At 42.3% G+C, this 25,588-nt stretch overlaps 1 protein-coding gene across 2 annotated transcripts in view; it reads left to right on the plus strand.

Annotated features, from left to right (window-relative positions):
- The first annotated feature begins 611 nt into the window (after positions 1 to 611).
- Bend4 (BEN domain containing 4) overlaps positions 612 to 25,588 on the plus strand; it is a 29,839-nt gene continuing 4,862 nt past the window's right edge. For both annotated transcript variants that reach the window (XM_047567269.1, XM_047567270.1), the window contains exons 1-3: positions 612 to 1,200; positions 8,664 to 9,230; positions 21,737 to 21,828. In XM_047567269.1, the coding sequence (XP_047423225.1) occupies positions 708 to 1,200; positions 8,664 to 9,230; positions 21,737 to 21,828 (1,152 nt within the window). In that variant the 5' untranslated portion in view covers positions 612 to 707. The remainder of the gene's footprint in view (positions 1,201 to 8,663; positions 9,231 to 21,736; positions 21,829 to 25,588) is intronic.

Genomic DNA, 25,588 nt, shown 5'->3' on the forward strand with positions numbered 1-25,588 from the left:
GCCAATACTATCAAGATGTTCTCTTCGGAAGGTTGGGGGAGGAATTTCGCTTTGGAAGAACTCGCTGTACTACACATGCACTCCGGCGACCCCGCCCTAACTACTATGTACCACCCCCTCCGTATAACTCCGAGAGTTGGAGGTCACGCAGGGGGGCGCCAGGAGCTCATTTCCGAAACTAGACCCGGCCGGCAGCAGCAGACGCCTCGAGTCCACATCTGGAGCTCCAAAGTCTCGCCCTGGCCGGGACCCGGGACCCCAGTTTTTTCACCTGCGACCGGGACGCTCCCCAGGTCTCGGCTCCCCCTTCCCCTCCCCCCTGCCCCTTCCCCCTTCCCCCGGTCGCAGGCGCCGAGCGCGCGGGCAGACCCGCGGGCGGCGGCGGCGGCGCCAGGCCCCGCCCCCGCCCCCATTATCATTAGCAGATATTACCCTAAACACTTGCTCTTTACCTCCTTTCTCCCTCCAGGCATTGGCGAGGCGGCCTGTCAATCAGCGCTCGGGCGGCAGCCCCCCGCGCGGGGGCTCGGAGATGCCAGCCTCAGCGACAGGCGGCGGCGGCGGCGGCGGCGGCCACGGCACAGACACACACCCTCCCACACGCGCGCACAGGGGCAGAGCCGGCTGGCTGGCGGCGGAGGCACCCTCGGAGCCCGGCGCCGGGCGGGGAGGGGACGTGCGACGGGGGACCGGCCCTGAGGCGCGGAATGGAGGAGGAGATGCAGCCGGCGGAGGAGGGGCCCAGCGTCCCCAAAATCTACAAGCAGCGCAGCCCCTACAGCGTCCTCAAGACGTTCCCCAGCAAGAGACCGGCGCTGGCCAAGCGCTACGACAGACCCACCCTGGTGGAGCTCCCGCACGTGCGGCCGCCCCCGCCTCCCCCGCCGCCCTTCGCGCCGCACGCCGCCGTCTCCATCAGCAGCAGCGAGCCGCCGCCGCCGCCGCCGCAGCAGTTCCAGGCGCAGAGTTCCTACCCCCCCGGGCCCGGCCGGGCCGCCGCCGCCGCCGCCTCCTCGTCGTCGCCGTCCTGCACGCCCGCCGCGTCCCAGGGCCACCTGAGGACTCCGGCGCCGCCCGCGGCCCCCGCCGCCTCGTCGTCGTCGTCCTTCGCCGCCGTCGTCAGGTACGGCCCCGGCCCGGCAGCGGCCGCGGGCAGCAGCAGCGCGGGTAGCGACGGCGCCAGCCTGGAGCTCAGCGCAGGTACCAACTCTTGGGCGCAACTTTCCTTCCCGCCTCGGTCGGGGGAGGGGGGAGCCGGGCAGGAGAAGCGGGGGGCCGCCGATGCCCTCCCGCGCGCCCCACCTGTGTGCGGCAGGGGAGACCCTTGCACACCCGACGGGGGAGACCGGGGAGCGTCCGAACGTCCCCCGGAGGCCTCCCTTGCGCCCCACTCTTGGGCGGCAACTTCTGGAAGATTCCCCAGCGCCGCCGCGTCCCGGGCTTGCGACGGCGCGCGCACTTAACAGGTGGCTTGGCGTCTCGGTCGGGGACGGGGGTGGGAGCCAGAAGTCGTAGGGTAACAGCAGCGACCGCTTGGGGACAGTCTGGGGCCGTTCGGGTGGCTCCGCCGAAGCGCCCTCTCTTATCCTCCGCGTCTTCACTTTACCTTTCCACTTGTTCCCTTTTCACTCCCTCCCGCCTCCATTTGTTTCTCCTTTCTCTGGTTTTTCTTTGCTTCTCGCCTTCTCTCTCTCCATCTCTTTGGCGCCCTCCGCCCCTGTCGCGGTCCCCTCCGGCTGTTTCTCGGGCTGTTTCTTTTTTCTCTTGATTTTTCCCCCCTGTAGCTCGTGCTCTGCGCGCGCTGTCTCTGCGTGCCTTCCCCCATCCACCCGGTCGTCCCAGCCGTGGCCGGAGACACCTTGTTCCTCTGCTCCAGCCTCGCGGTGGTCCTGGAGTTCGTCCCTCCCGTGGATTTAGGTGTTTGGGGGCGGTGGGGGGTGTTCTCGCCCTTCTCCCCAGCTGCGAGCACGCCGGTCCCGGCTGCTCAGTCGTCATCCCCTACCTTGTCGCTATCCCCTCCCATGGGATAGTCAGCTTTAATGTCAGGAGCATCTGGGCTGCAGCCCTGCAGAAATTCCTCAGCACCCTTCCCAGGTTTCTGAGTCCCCTTTCATTAATCGGGACTCTACATGCTACCCACGCGGAAAGCTCGAGTGCTGCTCGGCTCCTGGGAGGGACACGCGCCGGTGGAGAGGCCCCGGCCTGGGGCCTGCACCCAAGGGCACCCACTGCTTCCTAAAGACGCGCAGCCACGCTTATGGGCTCGTCAGAACTTAAAAGTTCCTGCTCAGGCCTTTTATGGCACTTTGGACACACCTGCCCCCCCCATTCTGCATTTCAGTGAATTTGTCCTTTTTTTTTTTAATTTTTTTCCCTAATGAAAATAGAAGTGTTTTGTCTCTAAATGAGTTATAGATGCTTGTGCTAAGTGTTCTGCTGTTTTGTCAATATTTTGACACATGAAGGATTGGTTTTGAGAGAGAAAATCTAATTACAGGTTATCGTGAAGACTTGTTCTGTCACAACCCTCACTGATGTGGAGATGTTTGATGGTTTGAGTGGGATTCTTATGTGGGCTTCCTTATTGTTTGTGGGGTTTTTTGTTTATTTTTGTTTTTAGTTGCTCTTGGTCCAGTATTGTTTTTTTATAATTCGTTGTTAGACTGCTTGCCTGCTTCCATTTTCCCCATTTTGTCTTGTGTTTTCTCCTTTATTAGGTTCATGTTCTTTCTCTGAGTTTGGGGTGTTATTCTTCTATACTACCTCTTGTCCTTGCCCACATTTATTTCCCAGCTCAGCTTTCTTTATATTTCATGTTTCCAGCAGTTTGGGTCCTTCCCTCATATTCTATATTTTGCATACTCCTTTGCATAACCTTGGTTCCATCTTGTCCACTGAGGTTTTCCCTTTTATCTGTGTGGTTCAGTCTATTTTATCTTCCCTTGCTTTCTCCTTTCAGACTTTGCTATCTTCCGATCTTCTAATTCCCTTAATACACTATAAATCTACACCCTCCCATTGCCATTTCCATTCTTTGTGTAAATTTGGTTTTTCCTACCACATTTCCTATATTCTTTCTTTTTTTTCCTTCAGCAGTCACTTGCAGACCTTTCCACGAACTCTCCTGCTCTGGAAGTTCCTCTTGCTGTCCTTTCTTCATGTGACAATTTTGTTTGTAGTTCCCCCTTCTCATCTTGAAGTGGTTGTGTTTTCAGTGTTTGAGTGTCCATTTACTGCATTGTCTCTGTCCCCAGGTAGAAATAAACATCACTGAATCTAAAGGTGTGAGAGGGTTTTTTTTTTTTTTTTTTTTTTTTGGATACCCTCTAATTTCCCATACTGCCTTTTATTCTCAAGGCATTTAAAAAAAAGTTTTTAAAACAGAAGTAAGGTTGATAGCATAGAGGACTGGATGCCTAGTGCTTGTTGGAAGGAAGGAAGTAGATGGTAGGTTTCTTCCATGCAATATGAAATGGTCTGGGTACAAAAGGAAGAGAGAGAAAAAAAAAAGCCATTGGACTGGACATCATGGATTGTGGTCATAGTATTAATCATTGATGGACAAAGCCATCTCTCAACAGGCACAGTGATGCGACTGACCATCAGAGGGACTGCCAGCAGAAGAGCTGATTGGTTCTTTGAGGAACTAATGGTTCCACTTTGAACCAATGAGCTCATGTGCACTCCACAGCCATTTAAATACATGGGGTAGGGTGGTGCTTTGCCTGTTGCACCCTCACTAAAGTGTATTTGCAGTGTCTTAGGCCGCCTGGTAAACTGAAAATTGTCAAAACATCAATGTGATATAAAGTGAAGAAAGAGGCATAACTGACCATCCAGGGCAAATGCTGTGAAAAGATGAAAGGGTTGAAGTGCATCTTATTTGCTATTCAGAGCCACAAATCATTAAAACAAGAAATATGTGATTAAAAATAGAATTTCTCACTATTCTTATAAAATCATGTGAAGTGTATAATTTTCCTTAAAAGGGGTAATACACCATGGTTTTAAAAGCACATTTTTCCTCTGTGGGAGGCTTAGAGTTAAAATCCACGTAGATCTTGATATGCAGCCTAAATTTGGCATCAGGAAATGGGAAATTGCATCTTTAAGCAGAGTACAATCAAAAATGAATTACAATAAATCCTATATAATTGCATAGGTCATTCTCTTTAATGAGATTTTATTAACCTGACTGTCAAGCTTTTGAGTCAGGCAGATATTTTATCTTCTTCAACTGATAAAAGTGTCAGCTATAAACCACCATATAAATATTCATAAATCTACACATCTGTGGCAGCCTATCAGCATCATTCTTTTGGACATTAAAAGCATTCTAATTACTTTCTGTCTAGCAGAGCTGAAATGCTGCCTGTTATAGTATGTGCTTGGCAGGCATGATTGCTTTTGTTTGCCATCACAAATAGCAGCATCCTATTTTATATACCGATGGTCCAGAAAATATTCAGGGATTGACTGAGCAGGATGAATATTAGGAAGCACCATCTGGTTTTGATAGCACCGGGTATATTAACTCATCTGTTAATTTTTGACACATCATTGATTTATTTATTTAGAAAAATTGCATCCTGTTTTGCTGTGTTGATGTTTTGCCATTATGAAAAAAAATTGGATGGCATTTTTTTAAAAGACATCATTCATTGATTTAAGACAAGGATGATGCTTCCAAGGCTTTCGTTTCTGCTATTTTCTGTGCCATGATGTCCTACCTTAAAAAGAAGTTAATGTTTTATGGAAATCATCTATTTTGAACTAGTTAGAAATTCTTTTGGTAGATACAATATAGTGGATACATGGTAGTAGGTCACAAAAAATTTCTGCTTCTGCATTTTTAATATTAATATATTTCACCCTTCGCTGGGCTAAAATCAAAAGGTTACCACTAATCTTGAGTACTGTGATCTCCTTCACAGAAGCAGAATTCTCTTGGGGACCTGCAGTGATGGGCACATTCCATTCAAGGCTTTCCTTACAAAGAAGGACGTTTGTGAAGTAGAGAGACTCTGATTGCCTACTTCCCATCCCTCTTCTTAGTCACTTATCAGATTTAGGATGGATTAAACCACTTAAATGCAGAAAAATTTCACGAAATGAATTTTTTAATTAAAAAAATAATCATGGGTTTAGATTTTAGAATCAGACTAGGCACAATTTGCAGCATGATATTATCTCCCAACAGGCTGCACAATAAAGCAAAATAAATTAGAAGTGGTCATTTTACCGTGTTTCGTGATTGTGATTTATTAACATTTCATGCTGCTTAATTTTAGGGAAGTTAGGGATAGACAATTTTATAACCCTTTGTAAACTGTTGACTTTGTACTTCACTGTTATCCCTTCTGTGTGGAGCATTCTGTGACTAGGGGAAAAAATTTAAAATAAATATTCACACTTTGCTCAATTAAGAACCATGGATCAGTAACAATTCGATTGTGTTCAAATGAAAACAAAACTTTTTCTATTTCTTAGTGATAATGTGCTATGCACAGTCCTTGGATTTCTAATTATATTCTGTCTGGAAAGCTAAGGTATTGCTGACTGCAATATGTATTAAGCAGAAAGAGTTGCTATTTTCCCCCACCAAGTGTAATGTAATATTTTTCATCATACCCTTTTCATGTATCAATGTTAAAATATAAAGTAGTATTCAAATTTCAAGGTATTAAACAGGGAAAATTCAACTTTAAGGATGTATGATTGCTATTTTTGTATGTTTCAATTCTAAGAGCAGATTCAGAATGAAGCATTTTAAAAACTGCAGGCAAGAACTATTTTATGATTGTAGCTATTCTGATATTCTGAGTGCACTTTAATAGATTATCTTCATAATGTAGTATATTACATAATGATTTTTTCTCAGCATGTTATGAGTTTATCCTTCAATTAAGAAAACAAATCACGCTTGTCCCTAAGTCAGATTTTTCCCCCTTAAAATCTATGCTGTAATGTGATTCATCAATATGATTAAAACTACTGAGTGTTCTCTAGGACATTGAACAAATATAATCGAGCAGCTCTTTCTAGGCAGTTCTATTTTAGCCTTTCCTTGAGTATTTGTCCCTTTCATCAAGGTTATGTTAAAGGTGTATAGGCTGTAGATCAATTGGGACTATGCTGATTAAAATGCAAACAGTAAATACAACTTCAAGTCTAGAATGGGATTATAGGATTAAAATGAATGAAAACTGCTCTTGTGCTAGAATTCAACATTCCCAATCAATATCATTCTTTGATTTTACTAATAAAAGAATAAAAACTAGGAAGTAAAAAAATAAGAGTGAAACCATCTTAAACCTCCCCACTTGTGTGGATCAGCCATTTACTCTTGTTTTTTGGTTTAGGTCATTGTAAAGAAATGGCATCAAAGTATCTGTGTGACTCAGGACAAAAGTCTAAAGCAGGCCCTTGTATCATGTATTGATTAATTAAAAAGCTTGAATCAGCGGCTAAGTAAAATATGTTCTCTTCACCTGTCCATACACCTTTGTAATGACCAGGTTTGCCTTCAGGATTTTCAGCCAACCATGACCAATTCTTCCCACTCCCAGCTTCATCTTGCACTCGGAAGTACCTCATATACCCACACGGATGCCCTGGTCCATGCATTCAAGCTCTGGCTGCCGTCCCTCTATAGATAGATGGCTGAGGACACAGGGCGTTCCTCTGTAGGTAGATGGCTGAGGGCACAGGACGTCCCTCTGTAGGTAGATGACTAGGGGCACAGGGCTTCCAAGCAGTTCGAGTAGGGAATTCTTTATCTTGAACCTTGCAACAGGGAGAAGACTGGCTGGAGGAGGAGGGACAAGGCAGGCATCCTCCTGCGTAGGTCCAGGGGTAGTACTGTTCCTAAGAATAAGAAAGTGTTGTCCCAAGAAGTAAAGTCCCGTGGATGTTCAGCCTGCCATACGTGGTCTTGCCACCCCCCCCTTAACCAAGTAAATCTGAAAATGATATAAAAACTGAGGTCCTCTGCATATTTACCAGAATACTACCATGTATTCAGTCAGTGTTTCTTGAGGCACTGAACTGACCCTCCCACCCCAGTACAGCCTGTTATCCCCTTCTGAACAGAAAGCATCTGGTCTCTAGTTTCTGGCTTGGAACTTTTCCAAAGGATTCTGGAGTGGTAGAATTGTACAGATGGTGGGGTATGTGAGGGATACTTCCTGTGTGCCAGTCACTGTGTTGTGGGCTTTTGGTACACATTAAATAGTTGGAATAGGGCACTTACAATCCTCTGCCCCCCCCCCAATACCTTAGTTAACTTTGTGAAAGAATGCTAAGGGAAAAAACCCAGAGGGGCACTGGGGCCTGCACAGAGGTCTCTTGAAGTATAATTTCATTGGTCACATATCCTGGGTTTTTTCCTAGAGGTTTTCTTACTGCAACTCTTCTGTCTTGTTGCTCTTAGAACAGCTAAAGTATCTCACTATTTTTAATTTTGAAGGTTCCCCTGTCCAAGGGAAGAAAAAGGAATAGTCACCATTTTCAGAGATATCAAATAGCCAGGAACAAGTAGCTATTTCTTTTATAAACAAGCGTTATTGGCATCTAAATTCTCTAGTTCCCTGGTTGTCATTATCCTGGGTAAGGAGAAGAATAAGAGGCATCTTCATTCCACTGTGCAAACTCTGGAAAGTGTTCCTGTCCTCTGGGTTTATAATCACTCATTCTAGGTAGTAATGGGAAGAGAACCTTACTCGTGACCTTTTCCTTTAGGATGAATTTTCAAGAACCTTAGGCTGATGTTAAATAACACTACCGTGATTTGGAGGGTTTTCCTTTGTTTTTGCAGTGAGTTGATTGGTTTCAGTTTGTTTTTTGCTTTTCACTGCTTGACAGTTAATACGCTTTAGAGTTCACGTATGTGGGCTACCTAGCACCCACGCCTTAAGCCATTTCCCGAGATGGGACAATCTAGTGGAAATGGCTCTGGGAAGAGGCACTGCTGATTTTCGGAGATACAAATCTCGGTCAGCCTCAACACTGGCCTGGACAAGATAGCAAATTAGCAGGTAAATTTAGAGAAGAAATACTGAATACAGAAGTTGAGACACATGCAGTTTTGTTTTGTGCTCATTCTTTGCCTATAGACCTACTCTTTATTTTACCTTAGATTTCTAGTGAGCTCTTCAAAAGGACTTATCTTTCTTCTCCAGTTTGCATCTGGGAGCTACATAGTCTCGGCAGGGATTGTATCAGCTGATTAATAGCAAGGGCATGAGGGCACTCCAGAAATAGAAGTAATGATTGCTTTAAGCCCTCCTATCAATGAGGAATTGAGTCTGCAGTGGCTAGCTCCATTCATTAGAGTAAGGATATTAATGAAGCTGAAGGTGTGAGTGCAGAACTGTACAGGCCAGTTAATGTCAGAGAGAGAGAAATCTCTGTACAGTGCTCAGAATCGTAGGCCAGCCGTTTCTTAGAGTAAAGGACTGCTGTGACTCATCAGCCACCTGCCAATCACAGAACAACAGAAATTTGCCTGTTCTGTTAACAAAACAGTGGATTCACTGTGTCATCTGGTTTATGACAGAATAGAAGTACATATTTTAATGTGTTTAAGTGTTAAAATTGAGGGCTTTTGTTTGTTCGTTGTCTTTAGCTGTTGGTCACTGACATGTCTTTTTATTTCATTTCAGAGAGTCGTATGATTTTGGATGCCTTCGCCCAGCAGTGCAGTCGAGTTCTTAGCCTCTTAAATTGTGGAGGAAAACTTCTGGACTCCAACCATTCTCAATCTATGATTTCTTGTGTAAAGCAGGAAGGCTCTAGTTATAATGAAAGACAGGAACAGTGTCACATTGGGAAGGGGGTCCACAGTCAGACTTCAGACAATGTAGACATAGAGATGCAATATATGCAAAGGAAACAACAAACTTCTGCCTTTTTGAGAGTTTTCACTGACTCCCTCCAAAATTACCTGCTCTCGGGGAGCTTTCCAACTCCAAACACCTCATCGATTAGTGAGTATAGCCACCTGGCCGATGTGGATCCTCTCTCCACCTCTCCTGTGCATACGTTAGGTGGCTGGACCTCCCCAGCAACCTCCGAATCCCATGGTCACCCATCATCATCTACACTCCCGGAGGAGGAAGAGGAGGAGGAGGAAGAAGGCTACTGTCCTCGATGCCAAGAGCTGGAACAGGAGGTTATTTCACTGCAACAAGAAAATGAAGAACTCAGAAGGAAATTAGAGAGCATCCCAGGTATGCTGCCACATTACTTGCAGGACAACTGCAACTCTTATTCCTTTTTGTTGTCTCCACTGTCTGTATGCATATGTGTATGTGTGTAATTTTTAAGATTTTTTTGGCCAGCAACATAGAAAAATTGGGAAGATAGGCATGTACAAGGGGTCCTTAGCCTGCCCATCGCCAAACAGAAATTTCAGGATGAGTCACTAGACTACTTTGTCTTTGTTTCTGCTCATGTTCTTGGGTATCGACCTAAAGACCAGGGTCCTCACAAAAGGCATCTTTATCAGTGTGAAAATAATTCCTGGATATGATTCCTTGACATTGAGGTAGATCAAGGGCTGTGAGCCTGAGTTTCTTTCAAATAAGTGGTCCTGTTGCTGTGGTCCTGTTTTTGTCATTGCTAGAAATGACAATAAAACGATCCTTTCAGAGGTGGACTGGAGTAGTACTGAACAAATGAAAATGGTTTCTTCTGTTCCATTACTTTCGCTTACTTTTCTTATTAAGTTTCAGCAGGCATAGTCTCTTTTGGAATGCAGACTCCCCCTTAAAGTTAATAGGAAACTGTAAATTAACAGGTCAAAGGTAGAGCAGTAATTAAGCTGGCCCTAAACTGTTTGTGCCCCAACTAAATGCTGGCCATCTCCTGCTTCTTTGAAAGACTAGATTTTCAGAGTAGTAAAATTGTCTTATGGAGAGACCTTTTCCAGGTTACCAAGTTGTTGTTGTTTTCACTTTTTGGAAAAGCACTGGTTTTACATCTATCTTTGAGTTGTACTGTGTCTGGGACTTATAAAAGACATTGAGATCATTAGCAGAACAATATTCTTCAAACTTTTAATCATGCAGCCCATGGATGATAAATTTCGGAGTGTGTACTTACCAATCTACGTATTTGTTGGCTAATTACATACATGAACTAGTATACTAATGTATTATGGTCAAAATAAAGCATACATAATAAATTTTAAAGTTTGATGTCTGACACATGCTTGTAAACCCAAGTTTTATTCTTCATTTAACTTGGTATTTTCACATCACCCAGTTGTTAGTTGATCTAGAAATAAGGAAATGAAGAAAGTTTCTAGTTTATTAGAACACCTAGGAAGCAAAAGCAGAAATGAATGTTTAGAATTGCTAAATTAGAAATTCATCTTTCCACTCTTTCATTTAAAAGAATTCCCCAAATGGAGCTGAGATTTGGTTTAGAACATTTTGGAATTAGATTAAGTGCTGTAGTCTTGGGGAAGAGAAGCTCCAGGTGAAGTATATTTGTTTTCTTTTTGCCTTTGTGTTCTGGAATTCGATGCAGAAGAGGTGCCATTTTCCCAAGCCAGAAAAGTACTGGCTGCAGGAGATCACTAGGTAGAACCAGAACCAGAGCACTGCTCATTTCCCCAGATCAGGGAGACAGGGTTACAGCTAATGCGCCTGGGATTCTACAACTCAGCCCCGGAGCCCTGTGAATTGGTCCGCTCACTAAGAGTTTACCTCAGTGGGATATTTTCAGATCTGTCCCCACTCCTCTTTCATTGGAGGAGAAATTAGTGTCCTGGGGATCACCCTGCTACAGAAACTGACACTAGCCATCAGAACCACAAGCAAAGGAGCCCAGCTTCTGAAGAGCTGTTCACTTTATCAGCTATGCATTTTTAGGGGAAAAAAAAATTATTTTTAGAGACCCATTTGAAGAAAAGTGTAGTAAGAGGCTGGTTTTGCACATGCTAAAGGAGTATTTTGTTGAGCAGTAACACCCCTCTATAACTTGGAAGGATTTTCTGTAGGCAATGTTCTTGCCTCCCAGTGGACACAGTAGGCCCCTATTGTCCTAGAGACCAGTACATTTCCATGGATGGACTTGAAACTTAACATTTAGTAGAATCTACCTATTGGGCGATCACTTATAACCAGATGGGATTATGTATATTAAAGAGAAGGCAGCACTCAGTGGTTACCAGAAGGACTAGGTTGGGAATGAAGTGGGAGCACATGCTGTAGGCAGAGTCCAGGGAGCTTTTCAGGTCTCAACTCTGCCCCTCCAGAGAGGAGTGCTGTGTGCTGTTCAGCAGCTCCAAACAGCACTCTGGAAGGCAAGAGTTCCCTGCTACTTCTCCCTGCACCCCATCCTCCCAATAGTAGAACCTTCATACCTGGGAGCAGTTCTTGAAGTAAGTTAAGAGAAATGAGCTTATCAGTCTACAGTAAAAAAATTATTTTACTTAGGCAGCTATAAAATAGGAAAAGGGAAGTCTTGAGACCTCACCAAAAACAGGCTGGGGAGAGAGGCATGTTTCTAGCACTCCCCAAGAGGCTAGTGTTATGTATTATTTGCGAACATTCAGTATAATTACTGATGATCAGTTACCTGAAAACCAGAGGCTTCTAGGAGGTCCTGTCTTAGATTTCAGTTAGTTGCGGATGTAGGCAGTTCACTCTTTTACTCCAAGGAAATGGCTTTGGTGCTTTTCCCTTGTATTACATCACCACAATAGAAATTACAAAGTCTGTTAAAACGTTAAATTTTTTGAAAATAGGTTGAGAGAAAAAAATCACAGCCAGGTGTGTGGGGTAAGTGCCAGTAATCCCAACTATCCAGATGACTGAGGCAGAAAAGTTCAAGGCCAGCCTGGGCAACTTAGTGAATCCCTGTCTCAAAATAAAATAAAAAGGGCTGGGATGTCGCTCCTGGTAGAGCCTGTACCTAGAATGTGCGAGGCTCTGGGTTCATTTCCAAGTATTGAAAAAAAAAGGCACTGAAAGAAAAAGGTATTTGGATCGAATATGAAGTGCCAAGAGATTATTTAAAAGAAAATGGTGGGTGAATTTTTCAGAGGAGAGTTTCAGGTTAGGGTAGTCTACATAATCATTTTTAGATTTTTAGATGTTGAGAGCACATATACAGGGCTGGGATTGTGACTCAGTGGTGGAGCACTTGCCTAGCATGTGTAGGCACTGAGTTCGATCCTCAGCACCACATACAAATAAATAAAGGTTCATCAACAACCAATAAATTTTTTTTAAAAGAACACATATACAGGAGAGTGACTATAAAACACCATATTTTATCAGTCTTAAGGCACCATTGCGTATAGGACCACCAGTGTTTATATTCTAAAAAAGAAGAAAAAAACACTGCAAATCATAATTTATACAATTATTTTTTAACATGAAGTTGGTAATATTAAAATAAAAACTGTGCATCTTAGAATCATAAAATGTAATTAAAATACCTTGAGGGCTGGGGTTGTAACTCAGTGGTAGAGCACTTGCCTGGCATGTGAGGCCCTGGGTTTGATCCTCAGCACTGCATATAAATAAATAAAAATGAAGGTCCATTGACAAAAAAAAAAATTAAAAAGTATTTGAGATTTGGCACTTGAAATTTGCTAAGTGCCACATAAGGGAAAATAAAAAAATTATGTGTATTTTTTAACTTTATTTATTTATATCTTATGTGGTCCTGAGGATTGAACCCACTGCCTCACACCTGCTAGGCAAGCACCCTACCACTGAGCCACAACCCCAGCCCAATTTCTTTATTTTTATTTTATTTTATTTTATTTTATTTTATTTTATTTTATTTTATTTATTTATTTTTTTTGTGGTGCTGGGGATCGAACCCAGGGCTTTGTGCTTGCAAGGCAAGCACTCTACCGACTGAGCTATCTCCCCAGCCCTCTTTATTTTTAAAATAAATTATATTGTATATATTATAAATTATATGACATGAGGTTATTGGGATTTATGTAGATAATTAAAATATTACTATAGTGAAGTTAATATCTATCATCTCACATAGTTATGCATTTTTTTGTTTTTATGACAAGAACAATAAAGAACCTCTCATTTAGCCTGAATCGAAAATTTAATTACTTTAATCCTCATGGTGTACATTAGAATCTCTAGACTAATATACACGTGCTACTTTGTTGTAACCTTTGACCTATTTCTCCTCCCTCCCCAGGTTCCCAGTAACTATTTTCTTCTCTGTCAGTCCATCTGTATGGTTTTTTATATTCCGTCTTTGAGATCACAGTGTTTTTCTCTCTGTGTGTCTGGCTTATTTCACTGAGCGTAATGTCTTCCAGGCTCATCCATATTGTAGAAAATGGCAAGACCTTATTTTCTTTCAGGACTGAACAGTATTTCATTGAGTATGCCACCATTTGTCTACCCATTGTCTGTTGCAGAAACATGTGGTGTTCCTCTCTCTTGGCTATTGTGAATAAAACTGCAGTGAATGTAGATAGTACGGATGCTCTTATGATGTGATGGCTTCATTGCCTTGGGTATGCATAGAAGAGGAATTTTGGGGGCATACGATAGTTCTGTTTAATTTCTTCAGAAACCTGCATACTGTTTTCCATAATATCTGACCAGTGTATAGTCCCACGAGAAATATATGGGAGTTCCTTTATCTCCACACCCTTGCTAACTTGTTGTCTTTGACTTTATGGTAGTAGCCATTGTGATCACTTTGAAATGGCACATCATAGTGGTTTTGATTTCCATTTCCCTTTTGATTAATGGTGTTGAGCACCGTTTCATTTAGCTGTTTACTGTGTTTATATCTTTGTAGAAATATGTATTCAAAGTCTTTTGTCTGTTTTTTAATCAGGTTATTTGATTTTATACCTTTGAGTTATATGAGTTCTTCATAAATTTGGGGTTTTAATCCTTTATCATATACATGGTCTACAAATATTTTTCCTGGTCTCTTTCATTTTGTTGGTTGTTTTCTTTGCTGTGCTGAAACTTTCTAGTTTGATATGCTTTTGTTTATTTTTGTTTTTGTGTGCTGCACTTTCAGTGTGATATCCAGAAAGTCAGTGCCAAGGCCAGTGTCCAAGATCTTTTCCTCTGCATTCTTTTCTAGAAGTTTAATAGTTTCTAGTCTCATATTTAGTTCTTTGGTGTGTGTTTAGTTGATTTTTATGTATGGTATAAGATATGGGTCCAATTTCACTCTTTGCATGTGAAAATTGTTTTTTCAGCTTTATTGAAGAATGTTGTTGGTTTTTACAAGAAAACTTCTACTTCATTAAAAAAAAAAAGCATGCTTGTAATCATTTCAGTTTATAACTCCGTAGACCCACAGTAAATACTGTTATCATCCCCATTTTGCATACAAGGTTGTTGAGACCTAGACAGGTGAGATCAGTTGCAGACCTAGGATTATAATACAAGGGTTTCTGACTCCATATCTACTTTGTAACCCTTCTTGACCCTCAAAATGTACAGGCACTTATGTTCTATAAAAATCTCTGTCAACAATGAATTAGCATTACTCCTGGGGGAAGTACAGAGCTATGTTACAGAGAGTCCCTGGCTCACAGTGTTTTCCACTCATCGGTACATACTTTGTTTATGGTTATGTTTGTTCAAAGAAACCTTATTTGCTGTTTGTATTTGGTTGGTTAACAGCCTGTAGAATCTATACTACCTGTAGAATCCCACAGCACTATAACTCAGTCCTGAGTGCAGTTTATCCAAAACACCTGTCTCCATCATAGCCTTCTTGTCCTTAGAACACTACTAGACAGTAGTTTAGCACTACAGTTGAAGGCCACTTTAGTGGTGAAATCACTAATAAAAACAGAAAACAGCATGAAACAGACCACAGCACGGACACTTGTTTACAGTTGAGAACTGAAACAAGAAGGCAGAGATTTATCACAGTGTTCAACCTCAACTGGACCTGTGCATGTCAGGTGACTCAAATTTCCCTATGCTTTGCACATGTCTGTGAATGACTGCTGTAGCACCAGGGATATTGATTTGGGTATTAGTAGGTAAGCACATTTGCGAACAGTCCATGATTGAGGGCCAACAGTACTAACTTACTGTACTAACTTAAGAGGCTACAAACTGGTGGGCTAACCTTGTATCAGGCATATAAGATTCAAAAATAATGTCAGTTTTTGGATGAAGGAATTTTGCAAGAACAAAAAAAAAAAAAATGCATAGAGTAGCTACAGCACAGACATTGCTGTTTGCTAACTGTGATTTTTGGCAGATCATCTAACCATTCTGAGACTGTTTTCCCCTCCATGAAACAGGTTATAGAGATGTTGAAAATACCAGATTAAATAAGTAGCAAGTAAGCGCCTTCTAGATCTTCATGTGAGTGCTTAATAAATTTCAACTTTAAGAAAAGAATGCAACTATTCCTTGCCTGGCAATACAGAAAACTTAAGTGCTCTTCCTGGATTTTTTTTTAATATTTTTTAGTTGTTAATGGGCCTTTATCTTTATTTATGTGTGATGCTGAGAATTGAACCCAGTGCCTCACACATGCCAGGCAAGTGCTTTACCGCTGAGCCACAACCCCAGCCTTTTCTTAGATTATAAACAGTGTTCTTAACTTGTAAAGAGGTCACCGTTCAATTCATTACCCAGGTTAGGAGCCTCAGATCTACTATGACCCATCTCTAGACATGCCCCAAACCTCTGAATGCCACCTCTCATCAGTTTGAAGCCTCCTCCCTCTCCCCACTGCCTTTATCTGAGCATAATTTATCTTCATAATTCAAAGGACTGCAAGGGTTCCTCAACTTCTCTCCCAGATTCCAATTACTCCCCTCAAAGAGCCCCAGGTCATCCACTGCCAAAGAGCCCCTAAGGACTTCACTTGGTCTGTGGAGTAAATTCCAGCACCATCATTGTGGCACACAAGGCCCTTTACCTCGCTCTCTTCCTGTCCTGTTTGGAATCTTGACCCTGAGTGCCCACCATCCACCAGTGTTTCAATCCCACTGGACAGTTTGTGATTCTCTGAGAAGCAAGGCAGTTGTAGCCTGTGGTCTTCCTTTACTTCTGCTGTCCCTTCCAGCCCAGAAACATATTGCCATTTTCCCCCTTGAGAAACTCCTGCCCATCCTTCAGTATCCAGTTCAGGTGGCACTCTTCTCTACAACAAATCCTTCCCCTAGCTCCCAAGCACAACTAACCAATTTCCATAGCACATCATGCATTCTTTAACTTGTTAAAGTTCTTATCAAGGGAAGTGTTTACTCTATATGTCTGTTGCCTGATGAGATAGGAAGAGAGGTCCTTTAAGTCCCTGAGGGCAGAACAAAGTCAGAGTCATCTTTGTGTCCCCAATTCCTAGCCCATTGTCAGGCTTATTGTAGCAGCTACACAGTTAATTGAATTGAATTAAATGGAAATAGACATTGTCATTATCAAAAATATAACCATTCATCTGTAGACTAATACCCAGAGCTGATCATTTGTTCCATTCAGGAGCTTAGCTGTATAGAGACTGTGAATAGAACACTTGAAAATGTTTAAGCACACAGGTGGCCGTGGTTGTCAAAGGATAGTAAAAAGTTTCCCTATAAAATTGCTTGTGGCACATTTTGAAAAATGTTTAAATCTTTAAAAACAACTACCTAGGAAAGTATACTAAATAATGCTTGAGGAATAAGAGACTGATGAAGATTTTAATGTAGTCCTCTGCAGTGACTGTCAGAACTAGAGACCCACACACCCTTAATATGGGCAAAACCTGCAGGATGTGGTGGTGCATGTCTGTAATCCCAGCAGCTCGGGAGGCTGAGGCAGGAGGATCGTGAGTTCTAAAACCAGCCTCAGCAACTTAACGAAGCACTAAGCAACTCCGTGAGACCCTGTCTCTAAATAAAATATAAAAAAGGACTCTGGGGACATGGCTCAGTGGTTAAGTGCCCCTAAGTTCAATTCTTCGTACCAGAACAAAACAAAACAACAAATATGGGCAAAACCAGAATCAGAGCACTTTCCTTTAGAAGAACCTTACTGCACAACTGCTCAAGTCGGCATGGTCAAACAGCTAAGTGGCTTCTGTGAGGAATACAGTAGGCAGTACTTCCTGGGTACTTTCTGCTTTGCATGTATTATTTCAGTTAATCTGCAGTAGTTAATCCAGTTTTACAAGTGAAATGACAGACTCAGATTAAGCACCTGTCCCAGGATCACACAGTTCATAAGTATCACTTAGTTCCTTTAAGCAAATAGAACCCAACAGTTACTTTAGGAGTAATTTTCAAGGCTTTTGGCCAGGAATCCATTATACTGATATTATCTTAGAATGTCTTAAAGATCCAGTGTGTGGGTTTAACCCCTTTTCCTAACCGTGATAAGCAACCATATAGACTAAGAAGTCTTCCTTTTTATTGTTAATGCAAAGGAGCTTCCTGCTTTCCCTTTTCCCAGGATTGTCTGATACACATTTTAAAGTGTTCTTATGTGGAGGGAAAAACAATGTCAGTACAGTCTCTTTTTCTTTTTTCTTTTTATATTTTTATTAGTCGTTAATGGACCTTTATTTACTTATTTATTTGTGGTGCTGAGAATGAACCCAGTACCTTTCACGTGCTAGGCAAGCACTGTACCACTGAGCTGCACAACCCTGGCCTACCCCTCCTTTCCTTTTAATAGATATTTTGGTTTTGGTTCTTCATTTACTATCCAGTAGGTAGAAGAATAAAAAAAGTGAATGGAGGAAATCTGCCCAATGGATCTGAAGTCACATTTGCATGAGAGGCAGTTTGGGGTGAAGGTCTCTGGGGGCATAATCTGCTCCTTGAGGACCTGTTGGTCTTTTGAAGCTGTGAGCCCTGACCTGGCTCTCTTCCGTTGGAGACCGGAGGCATAACGTGGTGGTCTGGACTGTGTGGAGCCACACATGACATCCTGGATCCTTATTCCCCATCTGTGAGTGCCACATGCACACTTAGAAATTCTACTGCTGTCCACAGAACTGTAGGTGAACAGGACAAAGGGACAAGAGAGCAGGAGATTTTCCACAATCCCTTTCAGTGTCCTGTGCTTCTCCTATGCAGGCAGCAGGCATCATGGTGTAGCTGTGGGTCAGGGTATGTTTCACCTCCACTTTAATACACAGAATCCATTTATGTTTCATATATACTTTATACCCATCTCTATTTTCCAAATTGACTAATTTTGAGCCCCCCCCCAACAGAAAACATTTCACTTGATTTTTGTGGCCTCCCTATTTAAGTCTAGGTAATTATCCAAGGAGCCCTCGCCCAAGAATAATACTCCCCATCCTTAATAGGGTTGCACTCTGGCCCTGGGCTGGAGGGGCCAGGGTGCTTCTGCCTTGCAGGATCACAGATGGAGGACATCAGGGGAGAACTTGGAAGAAGGGAATCAATCATTCAGCATGCCCAGGGCAGTGGCTGTTTTAGTTTGTTAAACAATCCACTAACAGGATTTTGTCCTGTGTCCCACCTCACGTGGGTCTCCTTCAGCCAGCAGAGGCACGTACAATTCCATTTTCTTCCCACATGTATGAATCAGCTGGCCTGGATGATAGCTAGCTTCGCACTGCTGCCTATAGTGTTCAGTATGTGAAAAGCCGGAAAGTTGGCCTCTAAGCTCTCCCAAGGCAGTGTGATCCACATAGATGGTAATAGATGCAAGAGAGGGGGAGATGACAGTCTTGAAGGTATTTTTTCAGACTTCTAAGTTAGTTTTTTACAATATAGTTTGAGTATCTCTTATCTGGAATGCTTAGGACCACAACTGTTCCAGATTCTGGAGTTCTGCAAATTTTGGGATATTGGCATATATGTAAGATATCCTGGGGATGGGACCCGAGTTTAAGCACAAAATCAGGTTATGTTTCATATACACCTCATACATATAGCCTGAAGATAATTTCATACAAACTTTTTAGTGTGCCTGAATTTTTACTGCAACCCACCATACGAAGTCAGGTGTGGAATTTTCTCCTTGTGATGTAATCTTGGACCTCAAAAGGCTTTCAGATTTGGGAGCATTTTGAATTTTCAGATTAGATATGCTCAACCTGTACTTATTTTATAAGGATGACAAAAGGAGAAAGGAGCAACAACTACCATAATACCATGACTAAAATATAAATCATTGTTAATTATTGTTATTAGCACTTTGGCTTATTTCTTTTCTCTTTTCTATACACATAATTATTTTTAACATGGTTGAAGTCATACTGAATATTCCATTTTATATGCTGCCTCGTAAGCATTTTTTGTGCTTCATTTAAAAGTTTTTTCATAATCTTAATGACTGTAAAATATGAGTAAGAAATCAAAGGAAGTTCATTCAAATCCTAATTAGTCAATGAGCATTTACAAAATTTTACTAAAACTTCTGAACTAAATCCAAGGTCATTCCTTGCACCTGTCATTTGGCAAGGCAGTCATATGTACTGTTGGATTTACTCTCACCATGTGAAGAAGAAAGTGCTACGTTGGATCCTGTGTAGAAAAGACTCAAATAATATAGTAAAAATTAAACGACATTCTAAAGGCCACATAGGTGAACCAGGTGCAGTGGTGCACATCTGTAATCCCAGCAGCTTGGGAGACTGAGGCAGGAGGATTCCAAGTTCCAGGACAGCCTCAGCAACTTAGCAAAACTCTGTCTCAAAGTAAAAATTAAAAAGGAGTGGGGATGTGGCTCAGTGATGACGTGCCCCTGGGTTCAGTCCCTAGCACCAAAAAAATTTTAAATAAAGGCTACACAATGAGTAAAAACCCCAGAACTAAAATACAGCCTTGTCTCCTGCCTCTGTTAGTTTCTCAGTCCTGCTCCCCCCCCCCCAGTAATTAATGTCCAAAGCCAAAAGGTGTATACTTTCTCACTATGGCATCTGTAAAATGGGCTGGGCTTCTAATAGGCTAAAATTAGGAGTTGATAGGTTTTATTAAACTGTGGTGTTAGTAATAGGCCTACTTCAAACTGACACCATTGTGGCTCCTTTGGTTGACTTCTGTGGCTGTGCAGCAATATATATTCAATATACTCAACATATTCAGAGGACTATTCACAGGTCTGTAAGGATGGTTATATTAAGGAAAATAATTTTTTGGCAAGAAGAAAGATTCCATACTTCCTGTCACTTAAATTCTTCAAAAGACGATTGATAAAATTTTGGGTTTGTTATATGATGTTGCCTGGAAAACTCAAAGCCATTAGCAGTTGGATAAAGATGATAACTTCTGTCTGCCATCGAAAGAAAAAAAAAGTGAGAAAAAGAAAGTGAAGAAAGCTCACTGGTGATGCTTTAAAACTGGGGCTTAGGTTAAATATTTATTGTTTTCTTTAATGTGGCAAAAACATCTTAAGAAAACATAGCTAAGAAAAATAGTGGCAACACTTCATATAAATTAGGTTCTTAACTAAGCCACCAAGACCTTTGAAAGCAATTAGTTAAAATTCCTGAAAGAGTGCCAATATAAGATAGACATTATTAATGTAATGGGACAAAAAAAAAAGTCATGTTCTATTGGCTTAATATCTGTTCAGTTTTATTGTAATTATTAAATGAGTGTATAAGACAAAATCTAAAAAAAAAAAAAAAAATAGTGCAATAGTCAGTGAAATACATACCAAATGTGAATTGGGCCAAATCAAGGGAGCTTCTTAAAGCCAAAGAAAGTGATACATTTAGTAAGAACTGTGTGGTCAGGTGTATTTAAGTTGGGAATCAAATCTAACCTGAATAGGATTCCTGCTTGTTGATAAACAAGGATTGATTGTGTCACTAAAAATGAACTTCTTTAGCTGGGCACAGTGATGCATGCCTATAATCCCAGCAGCTCAGGAGGCTGAGGCAGGAAGATCGCAAGTTCAAAACCAGCCTCAACTACTTAGCAAGGCCCTGTCTTCAAAGAAATAAAGAACACGTTTTTTTTTTTTTTTTTTTAGTATAATGAAATACCCAAAGCTAAGTAATTTACAGAGAAAAGAAGTTTATTAGCTCAGTTGTGGAGGCTACAGGTTGAAACACCGTGGTGCTGACTGGCAGGTGTCCTGGCTGCATCATTTCCTGGCAGAGAGCATCATGGTGGAAGAAGCTATGAGAAGGAGAGGTCATATGGTGGACAGGAAGCTAGGGCACAGGGGGTGGCCAGACAGAATCTTTTATAACTGCCCTTCTCTCCGGAACTAGCTCAGGGAACCACTGTATTACATCCTTCCCAGGGTATTGCCTGTTGACCCAGAGCCTTGCTCTGTGCTCCACCTTGTGAGAGGTCCCACCGTGTCCCAGCATTGACACTGCAGGGACCAAGCTTCCAGAACATGAACCTTAGAGGGAAAAAGTGCATTTAAACCATTGCAATGAATGTTATTTTATTAATAACCAGAGAAATACTGGCTTTCAGTACTTTAATTTTTAAAAGTGCCATCAGGTGCTTTTACCAAAAATGAAGTCAGAGAATTCATGTCTCTTCTGTGAGTTGTTCACAATTATTTGTGTTGACCCAGATTCTCATTGGAGTTAAGTTGAACTTGAAAGTTCTCAAATTGTGCTGATCCTAAAAATTATCCCCAAACTGTAGCATCTGTTCTGTGTTTACTAACTGAAATAACTACGGATGTCAAATGAAAGGAGATTCTATTTCCTTTAGAAGACATCCTTTTTTTTAGAAGTTCACATCAACAGTCTTTAGACCTCGCCGAGTCTTATTTTCATGTTGAGGGCTAGCTGATGTGTAACTGTTGCCTTTCCTTCCACCCAGTGCCCTGCCAGACCGTTTTAGATTACCTGAAGACGGTGCTGCAGCACCACAACCAACTCCTGATGCCACAGCCAGCTGACCAGCCCACCGAGGTAGGTCCGGGGTCCAAAGATAGGAAAAGTTCTGTGTGGAATTTCCTTAAGATGAAGCCTCTTGATAACTGGTCTATGCCAGAATCGATTGGCTAGCCAGGTAATATTTTTGACTGAAGTTTATGGGTCTGTTGTCTGTATGTATATGTTCTGTGGAGAAAGGTCATGCATATATTTAACTCACAAAGATTCGGCTCTGCACTCTGAAGGGGGAAAGAAAGAAGAAACATCGCAGGCAGTTCCACCTTTCCATTGGCCCAGCAAGGGCCTGCCATGGGAGACTCCAGCCTGTCCACCCTCGGTCAGAGCCAGTGTTCCTTGATGCCTCTCACTGCAGTGTCTCCCACCTAGCTTTCTCTGGAGTTGAGACGGGCTGTTTTCCTGGACATGAGCCATTTTCTTTCTCTGGACTTCAGTAGAAGAAACCCAGTCTCCCGGTTGTGTAAGAGAAATGGTCTGTTTTGATGGTGATGGTGTGTTGGCTTAGACGTGGTACGTCTTTACAAGATCCTCAAACTCGGTGTTGAATGTATATTGTTTTCCTTCCAAGACTTTCAGAACATGGGTTATCACCTCACTATCAAAAAACACACTCAAGTCTTCCCCACCCTAAGAAAAGCCTGCCTTTGCTTCTCCCTTCCTTCCTCAGTTGTTTTTTCTTCTTCCGTCACCGCATGCTCCCACATCACCTCTGCCAGTGCTTTCATGCCATTCCACGACGCGTCTTGCTCCTTGAACCTGGGGCCCAGGTCTTATCCCCAGTAGCATCCGCAGTATCTCTCCTGGAAGGTACTCGGTTCACGCTTGCTGAATGACGGCCTCCTTTTTTTTTAGTGATGAAACACTTGCAAGATTGGTCTCTGTTCACTGTCCCTATTTCCCATTTACTCTCCGCCCTGTAATCCCACTCTACCTCCTTCAAGCCCCCTTCTCCTTTTCCTGCTTGACCTTAGCGTTGCTGCTTTCTCTGGGTTCCGCATCCTTTTCCTACAGCGCACTCATGAGTTCCACCCATTGTTCCCCAGAGTTTCATCCTTCATCGTCTCTGCTCTTCTCTGGTCAGTTATGTTCCTTCTCATTACGTCCACCACATGAAAGTTAAGTTCCAGTGGGTATCGAGAGCCAGTCCCCCACAGCTCAACCTTCCACTGGTGTGTTAACTGTCTGTGGGTACTTGGGGGTGCCCACACACCCCTGAGCCTTGTCACCCTCACTCTGAACACACATACTCATGTTTTCTCTTCTGTAACGGCCCCACTAAACCCAGGTAGGAGCTCCTGACACATGACTGTGCCCGCCGCCTCCTGACATGCACTGATTCTACAGCCATGTGAACTGCCTGTCTTCTCTCTGAGCTGCTCTTAGTACTTTTTCACCTGGATTATTATAAGACTTTTCATCTCTGTCTTCTAAATTACAGGTCCATACTAAATGTTATATGCTTAAAAACCTCATATTACTTAGACTAAAAATTCTACATTTCTTGGCATTTTTGTCATATAAAAAATGGGGATTAAAAGCCACTTTCAGGAAGCTCTCCCTGACTGCTGCCTCCATTTTACACTTAAGTAGCACATTGTTCACAGGTCTAATGTAGAACTGCCTGTCTTAACTTAATGTACACCTATGTCTTCTATTTGATCATGAGCCTGTGGAGACTTTAATTTAGGGTTATTCATCTTAGTTTCTTCGAAGTTACTCAACAACAGGTTAACTTTTATAACCTGTTGGTGGCTAATTGAAGAGGCTAGAGAATCAGAATTCCACAAAAATGTAAAAGTAGAGGAAATATCTGTATTTCTGTTGGGTAGGACTATTTAAACTTTTATTACCCATCATCATCATTATTACTATACTATTTTTATTGTCATTTCAAGCACATGAGCATTTTCTCATTTTTATTATTTGTCACATTTTATTTCTATTAACTATGTTACAACAGGATTATAACTCTCATCCATAACCCACAGGGCACTCTGAGTTGTGTTTTGGGCTGTAAATTTCGCATCTCTTTCCTTTTCTTTTTCTTGATGAAAATTACTTCTAAATAGTATTTCCACATTTTATGAGACCAATATTTTACGTTGATTTCTGCATTTTGGAAGAGTTCTGAGCTGTTCTATGAGTGAATTTTTTAAAGGATTTGAAAAAGTACCTTTCTTGGCTTGTCAGCTCCCAAATCACAGCTGCCTCCCATCTTGAAATAACCCTACTTTAGAGGTACAGCATGACTTCATGTTCCCAAACTCGGGGACATGGTTCCCCAGACCCACCCCTTTGCATCTGTGGCCTTGGAAAGGGATGTCACCTCCTTGGTAAAATACCCATAATCCTACCTTGCAGGTGAGATCCATACACCTGAGGGGAATTTACATATATAGTGTTAAACAATTTTAAAAGTATATGTACAATCCCTTTTTCTAAGGTGGACAAGTATATTTACAGGGACCTTAAGTAAGAGAAGATTTTAAATTAATTGTATGTATTGCTTGCCTTGAAGTTCTTTAACTTTGCCAATTTATGTTCATCAGCTCTTCCAAGTGTCGCAGTGCCACAGTGGTTAAAAAAATATTACGAACTCTTTTCTGTAGCCACCATAACTCTTACCCGCATTGCGCCAACCACAGTGGTAAGCTTTGGACTGCATCAGTCATGGGACATGTTTATTACACGTCTACGTGACAGGTTCTGTTCTCTACCTTGGGAGTAGGACATTGTGTAAAATGATAAAAAATGCCAGGGCTGGGGGTATAGCTCAGTTTGTAGAGTGCTTGCCTCACCTGCACAAGGCCCTGGTTCAATCCCCAGCACCAAGCGGGGAAAGAGTGATAAAAATTCCAACTCTTAAGCCCTTCATCTGGTGGGAAGATTGGTGGAAGACTCACTACAAACCAGCAAGCTTGGCATATTTCCCCTATTTTGACAGAAAGGAGCTGAGTTTGGAGAAAGTTAGTCACCTCCCGGAGGGTAAGCCCAGAGTCCAGCTTTGCAGTTGGACTGACATTGCTGCAGGGGATGAGAAAGGAGGCCAGCATGCAGAGCACTTGGGGCAAGCACCTCAGGCTGGTCATAAATGGTGATGGTTACTATTAAAAGTTCCAAGTGATTCTCTCCACAGCCTGGGTTGCACACACTCCTGCTCTTGACTGCCCTGAGGGCTGAGGGGTCATGTGGTCAGATACGCCCTTCTCTCTTGGTGCATGGGAAGCAGTGAGGTTATTTTCCCTGTTTGTTGTCTTCTCCCAGCCACATTCTGCTCTCTGTGCACCTTTTCACTTAGGAATCCTTTTAACTCCATCTCCCATAACCTAGTCACTAAATAGTTTGCCTCCTCTCTCATCTCCTGCATTAAAGGGGCAAACTATAGAACCTCAGCTTCTGCCCATCTTCTGATCACCTGTTATACACAGGGTTCCCTGTTTTACACAGAGCCAAGGGTTGGTGTATGCTCCAAATGCTTAGTTCATAAACACGTTATACATAGTTCCTTGCATTTTACAAATGGAGAAACTTTATTCCAACAAGGATGAGTAATTTGCTCACGTAAATCTAACACAAAAAAACAAGAATCATCTTAAACCCAGCCTGTCTCCAAATCCAAAGAACAAACTGCAGCCTCAACTGCTTCCCTTAGGAAGGGAAACTAAGTCACACTGTATAGCTTTCCAGAAAATATGAGTAATGAAATGATGAGTTTCCATGTACGCAGTTCATTGACAGTTTCCTCGCCACCTCTGGCTACCTTTTTCTTTTGGCTTCT

The sequence above is a fragment of the Sciurus carolinensis genome, chromosome 10 (genome assembly GCF_902686445.1).
Source record: "Sciurus carolinensis chromosome 10, mSciCar1.2, whole genome shotgun sequence".
Lineage (NCBI taxonomy): Eukaryota > Metazoa > Chordata > Mammalia > Rodentia > Sciuridae > Sciurus > Sciurus carolinensis.